Source organism: Sphaeramia orbicularis, chromosome 7 (genome assembly GCF_902148855.1).
Source record: "Sphaeramia orbicularis chromosome 7, fSphaOr1.1, whole genome shotgun sequence".
In the NCBI taxonomy this organism is placed as follows: domain Eukaryota; kingdom Metazoa; phylum Chordata; class Actinopteri; order Kurtiformes; family Apogonidae; genus Sphaeramia; species Sphaeramia orbicularis.
In genome coordinates this window covers 43,173,406-43,199,569 of record NC_043963.1, presented here as the reverse complement: position 1 = coordinate 43,199,569, position 26,164 = coordinate 43,173,406, and the positions used below count along the sequence as shown (strand labels likewise).

General features: G+C 35.9%; 1 protein-coding gene across 1 annotated transcript in view; it reads left to right on the top strand.

Moving 5' to 3' along the window:
* LOC115422428 (plexin-A1-like) overlaps positions 1-26,164 on the top strand; it is an 837,453-nt gene that overhangs the window by 656,222 nt on the left and 155,067 nt on the right. The window contains 1 exon segment of the mRNA XM_030138774.1: positions 24,230-24,381. Within this exon segment, the coding sequence (XP_029994634.1) occupies positions 24,230-24,381 (152 nt within the window).

The following is a 26,164-nucleotide window of genomic DNA, read 5'->3' as shown; positions in this document are numbered from 1 at the left end:
AGGTATGATTATGACATCAATATATGTTTGGTTTCAAAACAATTGACGTAGTGCCTGCTGAGAAAAAACAACTAAATGTTCATTGTAAATTTTGCTTCCCCACCCTGTACATATATAACATACTTATTTATCATCTTTTGGTGCAGATTTAAGTTAGACTGAACATTTGAATATCAATCAACTGGGGTAGCACTGGCACTTGAGGTGTCCAATCAGGTTTCAGAGGTGACCAGTGCGAAGTTAGCGATATTTTCCTCTGCATGACCCGCCCTACTCTGCCTCTGATTGGCTCATCAGTCCTCATGTTTATCCCTTTCATGCACACTGGTCACTACAGTGGACAGCTATTCTACAGCTGTTCTTTTGTATATTCATAGATTTTTTTTGTTCTTTTTCTTGTTGTTTTTTTTTTTTTACACATATCTTTATTAAAGTTTTAAGACACTACATATCTTTTCTGGCATGAATCGGTAACATTATGTCAGGAAATACATATTTCTGTTTTTCAAAAATTAAACGTGTGGTGTCCATCTGAGTGGACATTTTTGCAACTTCATGAAAAATAGGTTCATAAGATTTTTTTTTTTTTTTTTCATTATTATTTACCTCCGCCAAGGAGGTTATGTTTTTTCCAGGGTTTGTTTGTTTGTTTGTCTGTTTGTTTGTCTGTCCGTTAGTGTGCAACATAACTCAAAAAGTTATGGACAGATTTTGATGAAATTTTCAGGGGTTGTTGGAAATGGGATAAGGAAGAAATGATTAAATTTTGGTGGTGATCGGGGGTCGGGGGGCCCACGGGGGGGGGGGGGGCATTTCCAACAAACCCTGAAAATTTCATCAAAATCTGTCCATAACTTTTTGAGTTATGTTGCACACTAACGGACAGACAAACAGACAGACAAACAAACAAACAAACCCTGGCAAAAACATAACCTCCTTGGCGTGGAGGGGCCCACGGGGGGGGCCACAGATCAGCCTTGGCGGAGGTCTGCGCTCTCCGAGTGCTTCTAGTTTTTTATGTATTTTTAATTTTTTTTTAAAATTATTATTGTTTTTTTTTTTTTTAATTATTACATGTACATTATTACCTGTACATGACAGAGACTGTTGAACATGAAATGTGTCCATATATTACCGCTTGATCGGACCTTTACTTCTTTTCATTAAACCGTTTTCATTACAGAATCAGCTGCTACATAGAGCTGCTACATGTGCAGTTAGTCAGTAGTAAATGGTCAACAAAATCCAGTGAAAATGCATTCTGGTGTAAAACTTCAATCTCGTATCCCTGGGAGATGACAGTATTCCCTTGGGTTCATTAGTATGTGTTAAATGTGGTGGTGTTTTATCCTTCCTAAAGTGCCTCAGGTCCGTTTTCAGCTCGGGGCCATCTGTACTCTACATTCCCCATAGACCGGATGGGCCTGGTTGAAGTACCGTTGTGTCAAATCAGTGCAACATGAATCCAAAGCCGCCTGAGGTCCCATTTCCACAGTGGAGTTTGTCTTCATGCCCACAGGCTGAGCAGGCTCTGGTGATCTGGTTATGCAGCCCCGTACTTAAAGACTTCCAGGAGATTCTGAGGTTCCGCTGGAAATCCGCTGTCATATGTTGGAGAAAATCGCAGGATATAACACAACCATTACATTGTTTAAGCGTAACAGTGAGTTGGTGGAGTGAAGTGTTGTGGTCTGGATCAGGATCGTGTTTCACATACATAGCTGGATATTACAGTGTGGTTTTAGAGGCAATGTTAATGTTTATTTAATTTTCCTTTTTTTTTGCAAAGTATGTAAGGCATTTGTATGGGGTCTGCAGCTCCACATATTATTGGTTAGATTTTTATATCCTTCCAAGATCCTGTCCAGGCCATAAAACCCCTAGTGTTAGTACAGGACGGGTATTAGATCTGCTGTAGTACACAAAAACCTTGACGGTAACAGTGTTTATGTTGTAAGAGTGAAGCTGCAGTACTTTGTAGAGAAGTATAAGATTACATTTTTATGTAGAATCCCCAAACTAAGTATTATGGGATGTGGTAAATGGATAATAAGGGTTGTTTTTCTACATTTTCAGGCATCCTTGAACAACACCTGTACTGGTTTAAGTAGAGTTTTTTAGGCTCTTTTAGAGGTGTTTCCTGTCTTTACTCCACTCGGCTGTTTTTTTTTTTTTTTTTTACTGTTCTGCATTGCGCACCACAAGAGCGTTGTCTCTTTTAATTTCGTTGACATATGTATAATGACAATAAAGGCATTCTATTCTATTCTATTCTATTCTATTCTATTCTATTCTATTCTATTCATTAGATCCACTGTGCCTGTTTATATGTCCATAATAATCTCTTAACTGGGAGAAATTGTAATAATCCAATCTGACGTGTTTACATGCACTTTAAGGAATACGATAATTGAAAAATGTACATTATCAGATTTTTCGGGACACATTTTATGGTAGACGTGAACTTCCTGTTATTGTCTTCCGTTCACTTTTGAATACATAATTTCCATTTTCTACAATTTTTTTTATTGAAGCATCTATTGCCACAGTACTGTGTGTTTAACATTCTCATTTGTCTATTACCACAGAGCCAATCAGCGCCCTCGTTACCTCCGCCAAGGTGGTTATGTTTTTGCCAGGGTTTGTTTGTCTGTCTGTTTGTTTGTCTGTCCGTTAGTGTGCAACATAACTGAAAAAGTTATAGACAGATTTTGATGAAATTTTCAGGGTTTGTTGGAAATGGGATAAGAAAGAAATGATTAACTTTTGGGGGTGATCCGGAAGAAATCCTGGATTCTGGATCACTTTGAAATTTTCGTTAACATTGTGGTAAATGGGGCCAAAATTTTCGTTTCCCAATATCTCGCTTAATTATTGACCAAAACTCATGAAATTTAAGTCAGGAATTGACAATGGGGTCCTCTATCACATTTCAAAGGCTGATCCGGATCTGATCCAGAAGGCGGATTTTATTTTAAAAAAATAAATGTAGGATTTGTATCACCAATTATGTGGGGAATTTTTGCGCTTGGCGGAGGTCTGCGCTCTCCGAGTGCTTTTCTAGTTCTATCATGTGTAGACTGGTAACCTGTCACCCTGCTGACACAGTACTGTGGACATTAGCGTCACACATATCATGGGCCTATCCGGTTACAGGAAAAGGATAGGGGACCAGTTACTAGAGGCTACATCCAGACAACAGTGCTCTTGGTGTTTTTCATTTGCAAATTCTAAAAGTTTCGCGTCCATACATGTATCGTTTCAAGAAATATCTGCATCCAAGTGGAAACGGGAAAACTGGATTAAAACGGTGTAATACGTATACCAAACCTATATGTGGCGCTGTACACAAACACAGACAGAAATCACAGAAGAATGCATTGAGCATGTGCATGACGTTCCATCCAGGGTTTTCTTCTTCTGATCATGTGGTACTATGGCGTTATTGTTTCCAAACAGCGGTGTTTTTGCCTATCCATACAGCAACGCAAGGGCAGTGTTTTGAGATTTTTCCACTCTGGGACCTGTTCTCCAAAAATACTGTTTCAGGACACCGACAACACCGGTTTCATCTGTCTGAAATGCTGAAACGATAAGAAACTTTTGCAAATTGACGTAATTTGGTTGTGGTGTTTACGTCATACAGTACTGTGGCAACAAGAGGATAATGAGTTCATGGAACATTATCCATGATCGGCTCTGTGGCAACAGAATGTCGTTACTGCTTATTGTCACAGTACAAATACTACCATTTGATTGGCTCTGTGGAAATAGACAAACCAATATTTCATGCCACAGTACTATGGCAGCAGCCATTGCCATTTTTTATTGTGTTTACACATGCACAGATGTAAAAAAAAAAAAAAAAAAAAAAGAAAAGAAATAATTCAGATTAACCTGTATACATGCAGGAAGACATAGGGGTATTGAGGAGAAATCCAGGTGTGTTACTTTGATTTCTGTTAATAAGATTACTGCTGTTATCCGGTAAAACAGATCAGATTATGTTGTTTATATGGTCACTTGAATAATCTGATAACTCCAGGAATCACATAATGATCGGAGTATTGGTGTGAATGTAAACAGGATCAGTGTCAGCAGAGATGATACTGAGAAGGCCCACAGAACTTGTTGAGGGTTGAGGGGAAAACTATACCCCATTTACCCCATTTACCCCATTTACCCCATTTACCCCATTTACCCCTGTGTGCCAGCATCTGTAGGCTGATGTTACATCATCATGACAGCCTTGGCCCAGACAGACTCTGGGACCACCACTGTTTTGGAGCTGATGCTCATAAATGATCAGTATTTGAGTTATAACACAGTAACCTGCTTCATGTATGGCTGTATGCTACATGACATATATTTAACACTTAAAAACCCAAAAGTATCTACTGATCTAGAGGGTTTAAGAACTGTTTAACCACTAATCCTATCGGTATAGTGAAATATTTCAGGTAAAATGCCGTTTCTCTGCTTTTCAACAGCATCAGATACATCCATAGTCTGTGTAGTGAACATGAAAACGACGCTGTCTTCTGCAACTTCAGCTCATGTATTTTGACAAATTGTAGGAGCTTGTTTTTATGTAGAATTAATGATATATTTAACTGAAAAAGTCATGTTTCCTTTAATTTTGTCTGTTAAGATAAAAAAAAAAAAAAAATCTGCATGTTCAATAAATTAAATACACAAAATTCCTGATTTTCACTGAAAAAATCCCAAAGATAATGTAATAGACGGTGGTAAATAACATGGTAATGGTTAAACATAGTGGAAAAACTCATTTGGAAGCCACCACAGAAATCGCTGTGGGTCTTTATGGGTTAAAGTCACTGGTGTAGAAGGGATCCTGGATTGTTCTTCATGAAGTGCTGAAGACTAATTAGATGTTAGCGAACAGAAAGGTCTGGTCTAATGTTCAGTTTAACATGCAACATGCTGCGTCCCTGTGGGCATGTCATCACAGGCTGTTGGCTGTCTGCGGTTCTGCTACGAGAGTGTATGTTTGATTGGTTTAATTGCTCTCTTTTCCAGTGTTGATGCCGTTAATCCCTTTAACAGAAGCCTTCTTCCTTCTCCTCCGTGCCAGTGTTTATATCCCAGGGCTCAGCGGATAGCTCATATTTGTGCTTTGCGGTATCATAGCTGCATTCTTCCAAAACCCATCTGAAGGCCCCATTTCCACACCCTGACATCTGTTGTCCATATCATACCCCGGAGCTCGATGGCTACTGACTCCGGTCAGTGTTTACCAGCTATTGTGTTTGTGGAACCCAAGTGTTGAGGCTCTGCCGGCGCCTGAGGTTCCAACATGAGTCAGACTCCAAATAGTGTTCAGTATTATCCAAGGCCAGAATACTCAGTGTGTGTGTCTCACCATGTTGGTCCCTCAAGTCAGTTCTTACCACAGATCGGTCCTCTAGTAGCGTCTAAAATATACAAAAATAAGCGCTTTTGAAAAGGATGGAGGAAACTCATAAGACTGGCTCAGAGAATCTGAACTGTACTGGTGTGATGGGTTTGTATGTGAATGAACGATGGAGGTGTTGGTGCTACTAACAGAGAGATTCCGAGATGTTGTTTGTGTGTCAGTCTGCCATGTTTGTAAAATTAAACCTGAGTTCAGTTAAGTTAAATGAAGCCTTTGGTAATTTCACTGAGATTTAAAGGATTATCAAAGTCAGATGAAATATCAGTTTTGTCATGTGTACAATGTATACAGGAGACTGAAAGGACAAAACTCTAAGGCCACACAGAGTAAAATGAACATAGAAAAAAAAAAAAAAAGAGTTAAATATGACTATTAACACAATATAATTATAAACATAGAATATAACTAAGACAAGCAGGAGTTGAGGAGACAATAATTAGACAATAAAGGTGCAACAGTGAAGTTACACAGATGAGTTACTGGTAATAGATTAGTTACCAGTTATAGATGAGTTACTGGTAATAGATTAGTTACTGGTAATAGATGAGTTACTGGTAATTGATGAGTTACTGGTAATAGATTAGTTATTGGTAATAGATGAGTTACTGGTAATAGATTAGTTACTGGTAATAGATGAGTTACTGGTAGTAGATGAGTTACTGGTAATTGATGAGTTACTGGTAATAGATTAGTTACTGGTAATAGATGAGTTACTGGTAATAGGTTAGTTACTGGTAGTAGATGAGTTACTGGTAATTGATGAGTTACTGGTAATAGATTAGTTATTGGTAATAGATGAGTTATTGAAAATAGATAAGTTACTGGCAATAGATGAGTTACTGGTAATAGATGACTTATTGGTAATTGATGGGGTACTGGTAATAGAGGAGTTTCTAGTAATAGAGTTACTGGTAATAGATGAGTTATTGGTAACAGATGAGTTACTGGTAATGGATGAGTTATTGGTAATAGATGAGTTACTGGTAATAGATAAGTTATTGGTAATAGATGAGTTACTGGTAATAGATAAGTTATTGGTAATAGATGAGTTAGCGGTAATAGATAAGTTACTGGTAATAGATGACTTATTGGTAATTGATGGGGTACTGGTAATAGATGAGTTACAAGAAATAGATGAGTTACTGGTAATAGATAAGTTATTGGTAATAGATGAGTTATTGATAATAGATGAGTTATTGGTAACAGATGAGTTATTGGTAATAGATGAGTTATTGGTAATAGATAAGTTATTGGTAACAGATAAGTTATTGGTAATAGATGAGTTATTGGTAACAGATAAGTTATTGGTAATAGATGAGTTATTGGTAACAGATGAGTTATTGGTAACAGATAAGTTATTGGTAATAGATGAGTTATTGGTAACAGATGAGTTATTGGTAATAGATAAGTTATTGGTAACAGATAAGTTATTGGTAATAGATGAGTTATTGGTAACAGATGAGTTATTGGTAATAGATGAGTTATTGGTAATAGATGAGTTATTGGTAATGGCTGAGTTACTGGTAATAGATAAGTTATTGGTAATAGATGAGTTATTGGTAATAGATGAGTTATTGGTAATGGCTGAGTTACTGGTAATAGATAAGTTATTGGTAACAGATAAGTTATTGGTAATAGATGAGTTATTGGTAACAGATGAGTTACTGGTGATAGATAAGTTATTGATAATAGATGAGTTAGTGTTAATAGATGAGTTACTGGTAATAGATGAGTTATTGGTAATAGATTAGTTATTGGTAATAGATGAGTTAGTGGTAATATATGAGTTACTGGTAATAGATGAGTTACTGGTAATAGATTTAGTTGTAGTATTTTTTCAGATACATTTTTAAAATTATTTTTATTCATTGATTGATTTATTTATTTATTTTTTAATGGAATGTCCATTACAATGCACAGTATTTTTTAAGTAAAACTGTCAAACTTTTTTTCCCCTACAGAGGACAAAATGCATTGCTGGGTCTCAGGAGGATATGCACAAAAAAAAAAAGAAAAATCTTAATTACAGTCTAATAACAATTAGCAATTGCTTTCCACTAAAACATGCCACTGCAGATCAGGTTCATCATGAGCAGCAAAGTTACAATAATTGTATGAACTGCAGTGTTTTGGATGGTGCATGAGTGTCCACTGTGTTGGCTGATATGGAACTAAAACAAACAAAAAAAACAAAACATGAATATACAAGAGAACAGCTGGAGAAGAACTGTCCACTGGAGTGACCACTATGCATGAAAGGGTTAAACTGAACATGACTTTTTTTTTTTTTTTTGGTCATTTAGATATTGTTTTTACATCTAAATGTAGATGATTCGTCCAGTTACGACACATCATCAGGCTGGGACACATGTTTTGCTGTAGTTGGCTAGTCGACACTTCCTTAGATGCAGTGAAATAAAATAAGACGTGAAAGATCAGAGACAACCCTGAACCACTAAAAAGTCCATATTGTGTCGACATTTCTGGATCAAACATTAAAACACAATACATCGTGTATTCAGTCACAGTGTAAATGCTTTGGGAATCTTATTGCCAAAGGTAATAAGAACACAAGAGATGGATATTGTCTGTTGAGTTTTCATTGTAAGACTCCAAGTGTGAGAAAACACTGTGTAAAAATTTGGATACAAAACATGTGGAATATCCCTTTTCTGTAAAAACAGGAAATCGGATTTCTTTTGCCTTTCACCACCACCTATTGATGTGAGTCAGTGTTTTCCATCGAGGCTGCCAGAAAATCAAAGGCGAGGAACAAACTGAAAGAAACTTTGAATGGTTGTCTTTGTGTCAGCGTCCAGTCCATCCCACCACCACCACCACTCCATCTCATTATTTCCCAGAAGGAAGTCCAAACAACTCACCAAGGACAAGCACAATATTCATACTGGTCATTACAGCTGACACTGGCAGTGCACATATTCACAGCCCTAGTTATTCTGCTGGCAATTTGGTCATGTTATGGTACTATTTTAGAGGATGATGCTTTGAAATGTTTTAAGTCATGAAGACCTAAACATCCACCACCGACCAAAAACCATCTACTGATCTCAACTGTTGATCCACTAATCTGATCAATTGTGTACAAACTAGAACACTGAGGTCATCAAACGCAGGGTTACTAGCGACTCCCAGAAATATTACAAAGAAAATGGGGGACGCAGCCTTTACTAACTATGCACCAAAGTTATGGAATACAATTCCAAAAGACATTAGAGAAGCCAGTTCACTGAATATATTTAAAACCAAATTAAAAACATTTTTATTCTCATTAGCCTTTGAAAGGAGATAAAAATGGGGTCACAATTCAGGAACCAGGAATGTGCGGTTTTTATTTTTATTTTATTTTATTGTATTTCTGTTTTTATTTTTTATTTTATTGTATTTCAAATTTCATCTTATTTCTTGCACTTCAAAAATTCTATGCATAATCAAATATTTTAATGTGCGCTGTTTTTATATTTATTTTTATTTTATTGTATTTCTCTCAAATTTCATTTTATTTCTTGATGTATAATCAAATCTTAATGTATTTTAATATTGTATTTTTTCAATCAATGTGAAGCACTTTGGGCTACAATTTCTGTATGAAAGGTGCTATACAAATAAAGTTTATTATTATTATTATTATTATTATTATTATTATTATTATTATTATTATTATTATTATTATGTAAATAATTGGTGTAAAATGCAGGTTGTCATCTTTTCATGGTCATCAGATATGACCCATTTGGACATTGAGAGGCTCCGCAGTGAACGTGGAAACACTAGCCGCTTTTCCATTGATCCTCGAATTATACAAACATAACTTGCGCGTAAAAATTTACCTAATGGAAAAACGACAATTTCACCAAAAGTCTCATTTTTTGATTAAAAGTTTTTGCGCTGGCAAGAGGTGGTTTTTCGGGCGTAGCACAAATGGAATATCACGCAAAACTGCAACAGAAATACCTTTTTTTTTTGCAACTAGAGTCAGGTGAATTAAAAAAAACAAATGTTGACAAACATTAAAAGAAGCGAAGAAGAAGAAACGTCATGGTATGTGTGGATGCACCAGGAAACACATTCATTTTTTAATTTAGTATGAGATAGAGGGGTAAGATATAATAATAATGAATATATCTGAAAATCAACACCATATTTACATTTATCGCCATATTTATGGAATGACTTCTCGTGTCATCTCACGATAATAAATAAACAAATCACATTTGCGATTTAATGGAAAAACCGACATCACGCACTTCTGTTTTTTTTTGACATTTAGTAAATTTTTTCTTTCAGTAAAGTTTAGCGCAATCTCCAGTGGAAAAGCTGCTAATGACAGTGGATCGAGACACTTGTTTTTACAGTCAGTTAATGATATATTTTGTTGGAAAAGACACTGTCTTCAGTTTTCTCTTTTTTTGATGTAATAACCTTTGAATTTCCTCTGAGCTTTAATGAACATCTACAGGGTGGGGAAGCAAAATTTACAATGAACATTTAGTTGTTTTTTTCTCAGCAGGCACTACGTCAGTTGTTTTGAAACCAAACATATATTGATGTCATAATCATACCTAACACTATTATCCATACCTTTTCAGAAACTTTTGCCCATATGAGTAATCAGGAAAGCAAACGTCAAAGAGTGTGTGATTTGCTGAATGCACTCGTCACACCAAAGGAGATTTCAAAAATAGTTGGAGTGTCCATAAAGACTGTTTATAATGTAAAGAAGAGAATGACTATGAGCAAAACTATCATGAGAAAGTCTGGAAGATACTATTAAAGAAGAATGGGAGAAGTTGTCACCCGAATATTTGAGGAACATTTGCGCAAGTTTCAGGAAGCGTGTGAAGGCAGTTATTGAGAAAGAAGGAGGACACATAGAATAAAAACATTTTCTATTATGTCAATTTTCTTGTGGCAAATAAATTCTCATGACTTTCAGTAAACTAATTGGTCATACACTGTCTTTCAATCCCTGCCTCAAAATATTGTAAATTTTGCTTCCCCACCCTGTATATGATCAGTAAATTAAATATGGGAAAATACCTGATTTTCACTGAAAATTAGGGCTGGGTAAAAAAAAAATCGATTTGATCAATTTTGGATCGATTTCTTTTTAATTTTGCGTAATCGATTAATGGTGGATAAGATTGATTTTTCAGAGCAGGACCGCGAGTAAACGACCCGGAAACCACCGACGTGGAAGCACAGCCAGCTCCGTCTCGTGAGCCCCTAGCGGAGACTTGGTTGTGCTCGCGATGGTTCTGGCGTGGGAGGAACGTGGAGGAAGGGTGGGGAAAACCCCTCTGCGGGAGGTCCTCCCAGCCTCAAACTCAGGGTACGTTTACACGGCAACACTCCGCAAAGATTTCTCCTTTGCGTTATAAAATCATTCCGCGTTAAGACGAAGCCGCTATGATAACGATCTGCGTTAACATGAGTCCGCGAGGATGGCTGAATACGCTGTAGTGGCCATGCCAGACCAGTAGCTGGCGATGTAGAGCTGTAGTGAAACAGTGGCGGTAAAACACGCGCCTGCGCACTAACGATTTCCGGTTTAGACAGCCTTTAAATGAGGAGAAGAAGAAGAGGTGGACAACGCTATTTACAAACAACAATGGGGAGTGGTTGTACAAAGACGCAGGACTTCTTTGTCTGGACAGATGAGCTGAGCACAGTTAGCAGCACGTATGTTGTTCTGAAACCGGCCATTGTTGTTGTGGTTGTTCCTTCTTTTTCTGCAGCTTTATTGTGTCATAGAGGCTGGCAAACCAGCTTGGAGGCGCATTACCGCCACAAACTGGCCTGGAGTGGGTTAACTGGCGGTTCTTGGCTACGCGCGCATGCGGTGACGTCATATTTTACCCCGGAACGCTCCGACTCGCGTTAACACGGAGCTGAAATGCGGAGCGTATCGATAACGTTCCACCCTGGACCCTGGTATCAAAAGTTTCCGGATTCAGGCACTCTAGGCACCGTTTCCATGTTAACAGAAGGCTAATCCGCGATGAAATCTTCCCGGAGTCGACTGAATCCGACGCCGTGTAAACGGCCCCTCAAACCCACGGTGTGGAGAAACTGGCCGGTGGAGGCGGGTCACGGAAGCCAGTTTTTCTACAACTATTAACTTCAATCACCAGTGGTTGAGTGCGGAGTTAGAGGAATATACAAAGCAGAAATCACGAAGCTCCACCCACCCTCCCCCTCCAGTGAGTTTCTTGAACCTAGGACCCAACATGAGTCTGTTTCAGGGGGGGCAAATTTGTTGCAGTGCCCCAGGGTGATAGTAATGTGCCTTAAGGCTGGAAGCACCAGGTATAAAACAGAATAAAAATGACAAAGAAGTCTGTTCTGAGCCACTGGAGAAACATGGACATGTTTCTGTTTTATTCATTATTTATCTCTCATCATCTATTTACTGCTGAAATGTCATATTTATTTACTTTCTAATATCAGTATTGATTCTGTGTTGCATGGCTGCAGTAGTCAAATAATCAAGTTACAACTCAAAATTGTACTTTGGTATCACTAAATGAATCTGACTCAGTCAATTAATACTGAATGGAATCACAATTAATTGATTCAGAACCTTACGAATCGAAATCAAATCAATTAAGGAAATTAGCCATGATACCCAGCCCTACTAAAAATAATGCAAAATACAGAGGATAATATTAGAATAAATGGTGATGAATCACTTAAAGAAAGGCTGAATAGACAGAACACTGCCACAAAGGTAGCACTAGGTGTTTATGGGTTAAAAACCACCAAATCTATAACAGGATGAAAAATGACTCTGTTTAAGTTCCTGAACAACACAAACTGACATTTAATCTGCTCCAGTCAGTCTCTGATTTATACTTACGTAGCTTTCGGTTTTAAAGCACGGACAGCTGTATAGATGAAGTAGATATATTTTCCTGTACACAAGTTTAGAATTGAGTCCCATATGTGGTTTTAACCCTTTCATGCATGAATTATGATTATCAAAACAAGGATTTTTTTTCTTTCCTGAATGTTTTTATTCCTCTTTAGGCATGAAAAAAAACAATGTGATTGAATTTTTTTTAATGAAACTATTTTTCATGGAGTTACAAAAATGTCCCCTCAGCTGAACATCATGCATTTAATTTTTGAAGCAAATAAACATGTATTTACTGATACACTGTGTGAAAACTATGAGATAAAATCATTTTTAATCCTGTGAATCTGATGTTTCCTCACATTTTAACATACTATAATACTAGTTATTACTCACTCAGATAACACTGGGTTACAAAAAATTGTTTTTTGCAAGTTGTCTAGGTTTTTTCAACTGAATTAGGACCATTTTGCACCGCTAAATCCAAAAATGACATCTGTTTTTCTCAATCAGGTCAGGTTTTTTTGCTAATTTGATTTTGAAAAATTTGATCTTCTCACAAAATCGATTACATTTTTGTGACTTTATCAGTTGATTTTTCATATAGTTCTCACCCAAAATAGGTTCTAAGAGAAAAAAAAATCATTTTCTAACAGGATGTATTTATTATTTATTATGTATTCACCGCAGATGTAGAAGGATACGTCAGGCTTATTTTTGCAAGATCTTGTAGTCGAAGCCATTTCATTCACCTGTAATATTAAAAAAAAACATTAATCATAAATTGGCAAAAGTAAAACCTCCAGAACTCGTTTATTGCAAGAAATATGTAAGAATTTTGTATCATATGATGTGAAAATGCCCATAAATGTAAGGAAAAATGTTAAAAAGCCAATATGTAGCATAGTTCAGAAAGTTGACCTGATTGAGCAAAATTAATGTGATTTTTGGATTCAGGACACCAAAATGATCCTAAATCAGCTCAAAAAACTTAAACAATAAATTTGTTGTTGACCAGTGTAATATGTAACAAAAAAAAAACAAAACAAAAAAAATTTGGTTTAAAAGAAATTTAAATTACAGTCTAATAACAATTAGCAATTGATTTAGACTCAAATATGTTACTGCAGATCAGGTTTAGCAAGAACAGGAACAGTAATGGTATGAATTGTAATGTATGGGGTGTTGGATAACAGGGACGTGCACAGGATTACAGAGGGGCAGGGGCTCAAAGTCACAAAAGGGCAGTATGTGTGCACCCAGTATTTTTCAGGCCTTAATAACACAATATGTGGCTTAATGTAAAATGAATAAAGTAGCCATAGATAACAACAACAACATAGTAGTGTACAATGTGAAGCTGTGAGTGATGCAATTGCTGTTTCTCTTGTGTCAACAAATTATTGTCAAAATGTATCATAACACTGGGTTACAAAAATATGTTTTTTGCAAGTTGTCTAGGTTTTTTCAACTGAATTAGGACCATTTTGCACCGCTAAATCCAAAAATGACATCTGTTTTTCTCAATCAGGTCAGGTTTTTTTTGCTAATTTCATTTAGAAAAATTTGATCTTCTCACAAAATATAATAATTAATACCAAAATAAGATTGGTAAGCACACTTTATGAAACTTGTGACTTGATTCCTGTTAGGTACAATGGTGTATTCACCGCAGATGCAGCAGAATACGTCAGGCTTATTTTTGCAAGATCTTCTAGTCGAAGCCATTTCATTCACCTGTAATATTAAAAAAAAACATTAATCATAAATTGACAAAAGTAAAATCTTCAGAACTCGTTTATTGCAAGAAATATGAAAGAATTTTGTATCATATGATGTGAAAATGCCCATAAATGTAAGCAAAAATGTTAAAAAGCCAATATGTAGCATAGTTCAGAAAGTTGACCTGATTGAGCAAAATGAATGTGATTTATGGATTCAGCACACCAAAACTATCCTAAATCAGCTCAAAAAACTTAAACAATAAATTTGTTGTTGACCAGTGTTATTTATACTGGGACCAGACCATATGTTTATATAACAGCTTAAATCGGTAGATATTTTAGGCATTGCTTGTGTTGAATATCCAGACTGTTGCAAAGTTTCACATCATCATGTCAGTGCACTCATTCTGATTTTTTTTTTTGCTTTTTTTTTTTTTTTTTTTTTTTTTTAATTTCCTGTGACTTACTCCCCGTCACACTTTACTAATAGCGGTGTTTGGATAAACACTGAAACACCATCAAGTCCAGTGATTCCAGTTTTAGGGGAAATCTAATGCAGGTCTTGGTTAAAATAAAAAACATTAATCATAAATCGGCAAAAGTAAAATCTTCAGAACTAGTTTATTGTAAGAAATATGAAAGAATTTTGTATCATATGATGTGAAAATGCCCATAAATGTAAGCAAAAATGTTAAAAAGCCAATATGTAGCATAGTTCAGAAAGTTGACCTGATTGAGCAAAATGAATGTGATTTTTGGATTCAGCACACCAAAATTATCCTAAATCAGCTCAAAAAATTTAAACAATAAATTTGTTGTTGACCAGTGTAATTCTGAGGTTTGCAGGACATGCAATTCAGCTGCAGTTCTAAAAAGCAATAAAACATTGGCTTATTATCAGGCAATATATTGTTGAAGATAAGCCCCGCCCCTGAGTGAGAGACAAACTGTGGCGTTTTTATGCAGCCGTTTTCTTTTACATTCCTATGCAGAACAGGAATTTATTTATTTTTAAAAGTCAAAAGGGCACTTTTTCTACAAGGCAAAAAGGGCAAGGGCTCAAGCCCCCTTTGGGCCCTGTGTGTGCACGTGCCTGTTGCATAAGCGTCCACTGTGTTGGTTGATATGCAAGTAAAACAACAAAATCTATGAATATACAGTCTACTCTCGTTAAACCGCCCGCTGTTATACCGCCATTTTCGCTCACCGCCGACCAAAACCATTGCACAAAAATCCCCAATGCATTATTCCATTAGCTACCACCATTTCCGCCTATCGCCATCCGCCAGCCCAGTTCCATGCACAAACAACACTTATACCATTGATTTCCCGACCGTTATACCGCCAGCGTGATTGCCATCGAGTACACATAAATTTTAACAATGCACTGAAACAAACGCGCCAGACGCTGATCGCGACAAGCTACGAGTAGGTCTACGGAACGGCCCCCGTTCATTTATCGCAGAACTCTCAGTAGGTCAGGATGTCGGGAAGAGGACGTGGGATTAAGCCAAAGCCTCAAGATGATGGGGTGTCATTTCCGACACGGTATAATAATGCTTAAAATGTTTCCCCACTTTAAATGATCCCTTACAACATAACAGAATCAAGATTTATTTAGAAACGCAATTAGAACGGGTTAACGGAGGCAGCATAGACATCATATAGTAAAGACATGCACATTATGGACGCAACCCGTTGTAACGCCATTTTCGCTATACCGCCAATTTGGCCATGAACGGAAGTTGGCGGTATAACGAGAGTAGACTGTACAAGAGAACAGCTGTAGAATAACTGTCCACTGGAGTGACCACTATGCATGAAAGGGTTAATTCCCCCAAAATATTCTACACTGTCAAAATCCCCATTTATGAAGGTGTGTTGTTTGTTAGTGTGTGCAGAATAATAACACTGTGTGCCTCCACGTCTGAGTTTGCATTTCCACACTGTTCTGTCTGCTCAGCCAAGCTCTGCAGGAGAACAGGGCAGTGGACAGATTACACATAATTACCTCATGATGCTTGTTAAGGATTAGGTTTGTGCGAGCATGGAGTGTGTGTGTGTGTGTGTGTGTGTGTGTGTGTGTGTGTGTTTGTGACAGCCACCGTCCATCAGTCACCATATTTGTTTTGTCACACCACACCTGTCCCCGTTACGCGCCATAATCTGGCTAGATAAATCATATTATGCTTCAGCGGTGCAACTGAGCATTACAGCGCCATAGCCACGGCGCCCAAGCCAAGCCGCCGTAATAAGTTTCAATTAAGCCCCTGAGATGTTGCTGCTTTGGGTCTGTATGTTGGTCCAAGTTGTTTTGTCGCCCTCTCTTTGTCTCACTTTCAATATATATATATATATATATATATATATATATATATATATATATATATATATATATATATATATATATATATATATATTTTTTTTTTTTTTTTTTAAAGAAGGGGTGATTTTTCTTCATTAAAACTTGAATTACCTGATATGAGCAGTTTTGTGCAGTTTGGGAATAGTGTTGGGAGTTGATGTGAGTTTGTCTACGTGCACCCGCTGTTTGTTTGTATGTGGTGTCTGTTAAAGTCAAATTTAATGTCATGTTTCAAGCTTTGAAGTAGGTAGTTGTATGTAAGATGCCATGTTTTTGTATTGTATGTATTTGTATTTATTTATTTATTTTTTTTAATTTTTAATTTTATTTTTACAGTTGTTCCATGTCTTTTAAACTATTCTTGTATTTTACTCTGTTATTTTGGTTTTTATTTATTTTTCTGTACAGCACTTTGGTCCACTGTGGTTGTTTTAAAGTGTTTTACAAATAAAGTTGGATTGGATGTTTAACCTTTTCATGCATACTGGTCACTACAGTGGACAGTTATTCTCCAGCTGTTCTCTTGTATATTCAAGGATTTTATTGTTTTAGTTCCATATCAGTCAACACAGTGGACGCTTATGGATCATCCCATACACTGACATCCATACCATTACTGTAACTTTGCTGTTCTTGATAAACCTGATTTGCAGTAACATGTTTGAGTGTTGAAGGGGTGGGATTAAATAAATTATACTTCCTCCACTCCTTTTAGAATGTGCAAATGAAGTCATGTATATGTATAAGTTTTGTTTTTTTGTTTTCTTCCATGACCTCTTACTACCTGTTTTTTTTTTCCTGAGGACTAAGTAAGATTACTTTGTCTTGTTGCATATTCAAAAATAAACTAAACTAAACTGAAAAAAAAAACATAAAAATAAAAATAAATCAATTGCTTGTTATTGTTACTAAACTGCAATCAACTGTTTTTTTTTTGTTTGTTTTTTTAACAAAAAAGTTGTTTTTTTGGTTTTTTTTGCATATTATCTCCATGAAGTGAGTAATGACTAGTATTAGAGTATGTTAAAATGTGAGAAAACATCAGATTTGCTGCGTTAAAATGTTTTATTTCATAGTTTTCACATGATATATCAGTAAATCCATGTTTCTTTGCTTCCAAAATAAACACATGGTGTCAAGCTGACATTTTTTTAACTCCATGAAAAATAGGTTCAGAAGAAAATTTTCAGTCACATTGTTTTTTTCATGCCTAAAGAGGAATAAAAACACTCAGGAAATAAGTGTTGATTAAGGTTCTCATAATTCCTGCACGAAAGGGTTAAAAGTAGGACCAATGGCCCTGTGGCTCACAGACATATTCTATCGAGCATCAATAACAAGTTGAATTTGCAAGGTTGTCAGGTTCTGGCGCTATGTTAAAGGGGTCATACATGGCAAAACCCACTTTTATTAGTTTTTGGTTCATGTATTTGTGTATTTGGGGACCATAATAGTTCAAAAAGTTTGAATTTGAACCTTCCAGGTGCTGCAAAGCTATCTTTATATTCATTTTGGCAAAAATCAAGTAGATTGCTAAAACCCATTTTAATTCCTGCTTAATTTGTTACATCTAACTAGTTATGTCATGACATTTGCACATATAAGGTCAAGACTTCCGACGAACATTTCTCTAAGTATGACATAATTATTTGTCAGCAGCAGCATACTGAAAATATGTCCAAACTTTGAGCCGATTACCTAAAATGTTCAATAGTTGGTTGCCCTCAAAACGACCTTTCTAGTGTCATTACTCAGAAATAGGGTTGAAGATGGACCTGTGGAGTTGAATTGATGAAGAATTCAGACCCAAGCAGAGCATTTACAGTTTATGTAGACCACAGGGAAATGTTTTAAAATGAAGAATTCCATTTAAAAAAGCTAAATGTCACTTCTTCAAGAGTCCTGTGGTGTTGATGCTCTAGATCAATCTCCGAAAAGAAGTGGGTGGCACTTTCACTGGAGAAGAACTCAACTAATTACATCAGTGCTCAACAGTAACTATATTAATATCTCTAACCATTTCCATGTTATCAAAATATGGCCCATTATTCATAAAGGCAAATGTTTAATATTTCAAAAATTCATCAAAAATCAAAATACATCAAAACTGTGAATAAAGTTTGTAGACATTATCTAAAGGAAGCTACATATAAAATTTTAAATGAATGTGACCAGTAGTTTTAGAGAAGATTGTTGAAATGTAGACATTGGTGACCTTGAGTTTGACCTTGAGTCACTGAAAGTCAAAGGTCATGGACCCAAATGAAAGTCTACATATGACTTCCTATCAGTGCTAAATAGTAAATATATAGGTGTCTACAACATTTCTAAAAACTGTGAGCAAATTTTGTAGACATTATCCCAAGGAAGCTATATATACAATTAGAAATGAATCTGAGCAGTAGTTTCAGAGAAGACTGATGAATTGTAGACATTGGTGACCTTGAGTTTAACCCTTCAGAGTCCTTCAAGGTCAAAGGTTATGGACCCAAATGAAAGTCCATGCCCTCCTTTCTATGCTTAATAGTAATTATATTGATATTTGCACCTATTTCCATATTATAAGCCATCACAATATGGTCCATTATAAGTAAAGGCATTTTTTTAATATATTTCAAATTTTGTCAAAAATCCAAAAATCTAAATTTCTCAAAACTGTGAGCCAAGTTTGTAAACATTGCCCCAATGACGTGACATATACAATTAGAAATGAATCCGACCGGTAGTTTTAGAGAAGATTAGTGAATTGTAGACATTGGTGACCTTGAGTTCTACCCTTCAAAGTCATTCAAGGTCAAAGGTCATGGACCCAAATGAAAGTCCATATATGACTTCCTATCAGTGCTCAATAGTAACTATATAGATACCTCTAACTATTTCCATTAATTAAACCATCAAAATATGACCCATTATAAGTAAAGGCAAATTTTAATATTTCAAAAAATTTGTCAAAAATCAAAATTTCTCAAAACTGTGAACAAACTTTGTAGACATTGTCCCAAGGAAGCTACAAAATTTGAAATGAATCCAACCAGTATTTTCAGAGAAGACTGATGTATTGTAGACATTGGTGACCTTGTGTTTTACCTTTCAAGGTCACTCAAGGTCAAAGGTCATGGACCCAAATCAAAGTTCTTATATGACTTTCTATCAGTGCTCAATAGTAACTATATAGATATCTCAATTTCCATTAATTAACCATCAAAATATGACCCATTATAAGTAAAGGTAAATTTTAATATTTTCAAAAATTGGCCAAAAATCAAAATTTCTCAAAACTGTGAACAAACTTTGTAGACATTGTCCCAAGGAAAATTTGAAATGAATCCAACCAGTATTTTCAGAGAAGATTTATGTATTGTAGACATTGGTGACCTTGTGTTTTACCTTTCAAGGTCACTCAAGGTCAAAGGTCATGGACCCAAATCAAAGTTCTTATATGACTTTCTATCAGTGCTCAATAGTAACTATATAGATATCTCAATTTCCATTAATTAAACCATCAAAATATGACCCATTATAAGTAAAGGCAAATTTTAATATTTCAAAAATTTGTCAATATTTTAAATTTCTCAAAACTGTGAACAAACTTTGTAGACATTGTCCCAAGGAAAATTTGAAATGAATCCAACCAGTATTTTCAGAGAAGATTTATGTATTGTAGCCATTGGTGACCTTGTGTTTTACCTTTCAAGGTCACTCAAGGTCAAAGGTCATGGACCCAAATCAAAGTTCTTATATGACTTTCTATCAGTGCTCAATAGTAACTATATAGATATCTCTAACTATTTCCATTAATTAAACCATCAAAATATGACCCATTATAAGTAAAGGCAAATTTTAATATTTCAAAAAATTTGTCAAAAATCAAAATTTCTCAAAACTGTGAACAAACTTTGTAGACATTGTCCCAAGGAAGCTACAAAATTTGAAATGAATCCAACCAGTATTTTCAGAGAAGACTGATGTATTGTAGACATTGGTGACCTTGTGTTTTACCTTTCAAGGTCACTCAAGGTCAAAGGTCATGGACCCAAATCAAAGTTCTTATATGACTTTCTATCAGTGCTCAATAGTAACTATATAGATATCTCAATTTCCATTAATTAACCATCAAAATATGACCCATTATAAGTAAAGGCAAATTTTAATATTTTCAAAAATTGGCCAAAAATCAAAATTTCTCAAAACTGTGAACAAACTTTGTAGACATTGTCCCAAGGAAGCTACAAAATTTGAAATGAATCCAACCAGTATTTTCAGAGAAGACTGATGTATTGTAGACATTGGTGACCTTGTGTTTTACCTTTCAAGGTCACTCAAGGTCAAAGGTCATGGATCCAAATCAAAGTTCTTATATGACTTTCTATCAGTGCTCAATAGTAACTATATAGATATCTCAATTTCCATTAATTAACCATCAAAATATGACCCATTATAAGTAAAGACAAATTTTAATATTTTCAAAAATTGGCCAAAAATCAACATTTCTCAAAACTGTGAACAAACTTTGTAGACATTGTCCCAAGGAAAATTTGAAATGAATCCAACCAGTATTTTCAGAGAAGATTTATGTATTGTAGACATTGGTGACCTTGTGTTTTACCTTTCAAGGTCACTCAAGGTCAAAGGTCATGGACCCAAATCAAAGTTCTTATATGACTTTCTATCAGTGCTCAATAGTAACTATATAGATATCTCAATTTCCATTAATTAACCATCAAAATATGACCCATTATAAGTAAAGGCAAATTTTAATATTTTCAAAAATTGGCCAAAAATCAAAATTTCTCAAAACTGTGAACAAACTTTGTAGACATTGTCCCAAGGAAAATTTGAAATGAATCCAACCAGTATTTTCAGAGAAGATTTATGTATTGTAGCCATTGGTGACCTTGTGTTTTACCTTTCAAGGTCACTCAAGGTCAAAGGTCATGGACCCAAATCAAAGTTCTTATATGACTTTCTATCAGTGCTCAATAGTAACTATATAGATATCTCTAACCATTTCCATTAATTAAACCATCAAAATATGACCCATTATAAGTAAAGGCAAATTTTAATATTTCAAAAAAATTGTCAAAAATCAAAATTTCTCAAAGCTGTGAACACATTTTGTAGAGATTGTCCCAAGGAAGCTACAAAATGTGAAATGAATCCAACCAGTATTTTCAGAGAAGATTGATGTATTGTAGACATTGGTGACCTTGTATTTTACCTTTCAAGGTCACCCAAGGTCAAAGGTCATGGACCCAAATCAAAGTTCTTATATGACTTTCTATCAGTGCTCAATAGTAACTATATAGATATCTCTAACTATTTCCATTAATTAAACCATCAAAATATGACCCATTATAAGTAAAGGCAAATTTTAATATTTCAAAAAATTTGTCAAAAATCAAAATTTCTCAAAACTGTGAACAAACTTTGTAGACATTGTCCCAAGGAAGCTACAAAATTTGAAATGAATCCAACCAGTATTTTCAGAGAAGACTGATGTATTGTAGACATTGGTGACCTTGTGTTTTACCTTTCAAGGTCACTCAAGGTCAAAGGTCATGGACCCAAATCACAGTTCTTATATGACTTTCTATCAGTGCTCAATAGTAACTATATAGATATCTCAATTTCCATTAATTAACCATCAAAATATGACCCATTATAAGTAAAGGCAAATTTTAATATTTTCAAAAATTGGCCAAAAATCAAAATTTCTCAAAACTGTGAACAAACTTTGTAGACATTGTCCCAAGGAAGCTACAAAATTTGAAATGAATCCAACCAGTATTTTCAGAGAAGACTGATGTATTGTAGACATTGGTGACCTTGTGTTTTACCTTTCAAGGTCACTCAAGGTCAAAGGTCATGGATCCAAATCAAAGTTCTTATATGACTTTCTATCAGTGCTCAATAGTAACTATATAGATATCTCAATTTCCATTAATTAACCATCAAAATATGACCCATTATAAGTAAAGACAAATTTTAATATTTTCAAAAATTGGCCAAAAATCAACATTTCTCAAAACTGTGAACAAACTTTGTAGACATTGTCCCAAGGAAAATTTGAAATGAATCCAACCAGTATTTTCAGAGAAGATTTATGTATTGTAGACATTGGTGACCTTGTGTTTTACCTTTCAAGGTCACTCAAGGTCAAAGGTCATGGACCCAAATCAAAGTTCTTATATGACTTTCTATCAGTGCTCAATAGTAACTATATAGACATCTCAATTTCCATTAATTAACCATCAAAATATGACCCATTATAAGTAAAGGCAAATTTTAATATTTTCAAAAATTGGCCAAAAATCAAAATTTCTCAAAACTGTGAACAAACTTTGTAGACATTGTCCCAAGGAAAATTTGAAATGAATCCAACCAGTATTTTCAGAGAAGATTTATGTATTGTAGACATTGGTGACCTTGTGTTTTACCTTTCAAGGTCACTCAAGGTCAAAGGTCATGGACCCAAATCAAAGTTCTTATATGACTTTCTATCAGTGCTCAATAGTAACTATATAGACATCTCAATTTCCATTAATTAAACCATCAAAATATGACCCATTATAAGTAAAGGCAAATTTTAATATTTCAAAAAATTTGTCAAAAATCAAAATTTCTCAAAACTGTGAACAAACTTTGTAGACATTGTCCCAAGGAGGCTACAAAATTTGAAATGAATCCAACCAGTATTTTCAGAGAAGATTGATGTATTGTAGACATTGGTGACCTTGTATTTTACCTTTCAAGGTCACCCAAGGTCAAAGGTCATGGACCCAAATCAAAGTTCTTATATGACTTTCTATCAGTGCTCAATAGTAACTATATAGATATCTCTAACTATTTCCATTAATTAAACCATCAAAATATGACCCATTATAAGTAAAGGCAAATTTTAATATTTCAAAAAATTTGTCAAAAATCAAAATTTCTCAAAACTGTGAACAAACTTTGTAGACATTGTCCCAAGGAAGCTACAAAATTTGAAATGAATCCAACCAGTATTTTCAGAGAAGACTGATGTATTGTAGACATTGGTGACCTTGTGTTTTACCTTTCAAGGTCACTCAAGGTCAAAGGTCATGGACCCAAATCAAAGTTCTTATATGACTTTCTATCAGTGCTCAATAGTAACTATATAGATATCTCAATTTCCATTAATTAACCATCAAAATATGACCCATTATAAGTAAAGGTAAATTTTAATATTTTCAAAAATTGGCCAAAAATCAAAATTTCTCAAAACTGTGAACAAACTTTGTAGACATTGTCCCAAGGAAAATTTGAAATGAATCCAACCAGTATTTTCAGAGAAGATTTATGTATTGTAGACATTGGTGACCTTGTGTTTTACCTTTCAAGGTCACTCAAGGTCAAAGGTCATGGACCCAAATCAAAGTTCTTATATGACTTTCTATCAGTGCTCAATAGTAACTATATAGATATCTCAATTTCCATTAATTAAACCATCAAAATATGACCCATTATAAGTAAAGGCAAATTTTAATATTTCAAAAATTTGTCAATATTTTAAATTTGTCAATGCTGTGAAAAGACTTTGTAGAGATTGTCTGAAGGAAGCTACAAAATTTGAAATGAATCCATTCAGTAGTTCTGTCAGAGAAGATGTTTGAAGAAATTGCTAGCACCTTCACAAAAGCTCAAGACCAAACGACTGTTGAGCTAAAACTGTACAAACATGCAGATATATTTACGCAAAAGTCTAAAACTGTGTTGTTTGTGGCATCTTTTCTTTCACTGTTACCTTTAAGCTCCTCCCATCCCCCTCGTTTATCCGTTCTAATCTCCACCTCTCTTTGTTTCAGTTGTTTCCTGAGACCGGGCCTCGTCAGGGGGGAACCAGGGTGACCATCCTGGGGGAGAACCTGGGTCTGCAGTTCAGAGACATCCAGATGGGCGTCCGACTGGGGAAGGTGCCCTGTGTGCCCATTGAAGAGGAGTACGTCAGCGCAGAGAGGTGTGTGGAAGGATACGGAGAAAACCACTGTGTGTGCACATACGCTCATGCTAAAACATCCAGAGGCGTCAAATGCACTAAGTGTGAAAATGCCGTCGAGTTTCAGTCCGTATGTACCAGAGTTTGTTCTTTATGGTCAATTTGACTGTTAATGTTCCAGAAATACGGTCATACAGAACAGCTACAGGATACTGTGCATGGTTTAAATAAGAATATGCCCAGTCCAGCCAGTGCACATACATTGGTCGTAAAGTGTGCGTAATGTTCGGAACATCTAGAGCTGAGGTCACAGGTCACTCTGAAGTCCCATGAACAGTCAGGGTTTATTATGTCCATTCTGGGCTGTAGAGTTAAGGAAATAATACCTCTGGTGGACTTTCAACACTGTTTCGCCATGGTGGTGCATAGGGATGGGAATCGTTAAGAATTGAAAGATTCTGATTCCATTATTGATATTGCTTATCGATCCGATTCCTTATCGATTCTCTTATCTATTCTCATTGGGTGAGGGAATAAAAGAGTACAAACGCGTGTGTTTGCATTAACTGTCTTTTATATTTCCATCTCTGCACAGAAAATATAACATATACAGTATGTACTAATAATAATAACAGGTGACGCCGGGCCCAGTCCGGGGGGCATGTACAGTGAAAGTGAAACTAAAGACGCTTTACTAATTCCTCTATTGCCGCACTTCTTCTATTTTTAATCACAATTATCAGATCAAGTGGAAAAGTAGTCTTTGCTACGAGCAGGGATGGGAATCGATAAGAATTTAACGATTCCGATTCCATGATCGATTTTGCTTATCGATCCAATTACTTATCGATTCTCTTATCTATTCTCATTGGGTGAGAAAATAAAAGAGTCCAAACGGGTGTGTTTGCATTAACTGTCTTTTATATTTCCATCTCTACACAGAAAATATAACATATGCAATATGTACAAATAATAACAGATGACGCTGGGCCTGGTTTGGCGGGGGTGCAGTCAAAGTGAAACTAAAGACACTTTACTAATTCCTCTATTGCCGCATTTCCACTACGTGTAACCAGTTCGACTCAGCTTGTCTCCCATTGTTGTGCACCTCATTTCCTTTCCCTTCTTACCTTCGGAAACTTGTATTTGAGGAGTTACGACATTTGTTGCCCACACCGGAACTGTAACCGGCCTGGCATTCACTCTGCCGCTACATTCAGAAGCGCTGCTAACTAGTGTATCAAATACGTGACATTCCTGTAAATGATTCACATGCTGTGGACAAATGTTTGAGGATATTGGAGGGATTCCACCCTTTTGAAGACATGGAAGCTTTGACAGTGTTCCAGTGGACCTGGTGTCGTCTCAACACCATGTTGGCTACGTTCTGACCAAAACAATGCAGCGTACGTGTGACGTCATCGCGCATGCACAACGAAGGCGGAATCGATAAGCAGAATTGTTAAGCAGGAAGGCAAACGATTCCAAGGAATCGAGCTACTGGGAACCGGTTCTCAAAAAGAACCGGTTCTCGATTCCCATCCCTAGTGGTGCAGTGAATAGCACTCACTCCTCACAGCAAGAAGGTCTTGGGTTTGATTCCAACACCAGCCGATGGGGGTGGGACCTTTCTGTGTGGAGTTTACATGTTCTCTCTGGGTACTCCAGCTTCCTCCCACCATCCAAAGACATGCAAAATCTAAATCTAAATTGCCCATAGGTGTGAATTTGAGAGTGTTTGTTTGTCTCTATATGTTCAGCCCTGTGATGAACTGGCAACTTGTCCAGGGTGTACCCCACCTTC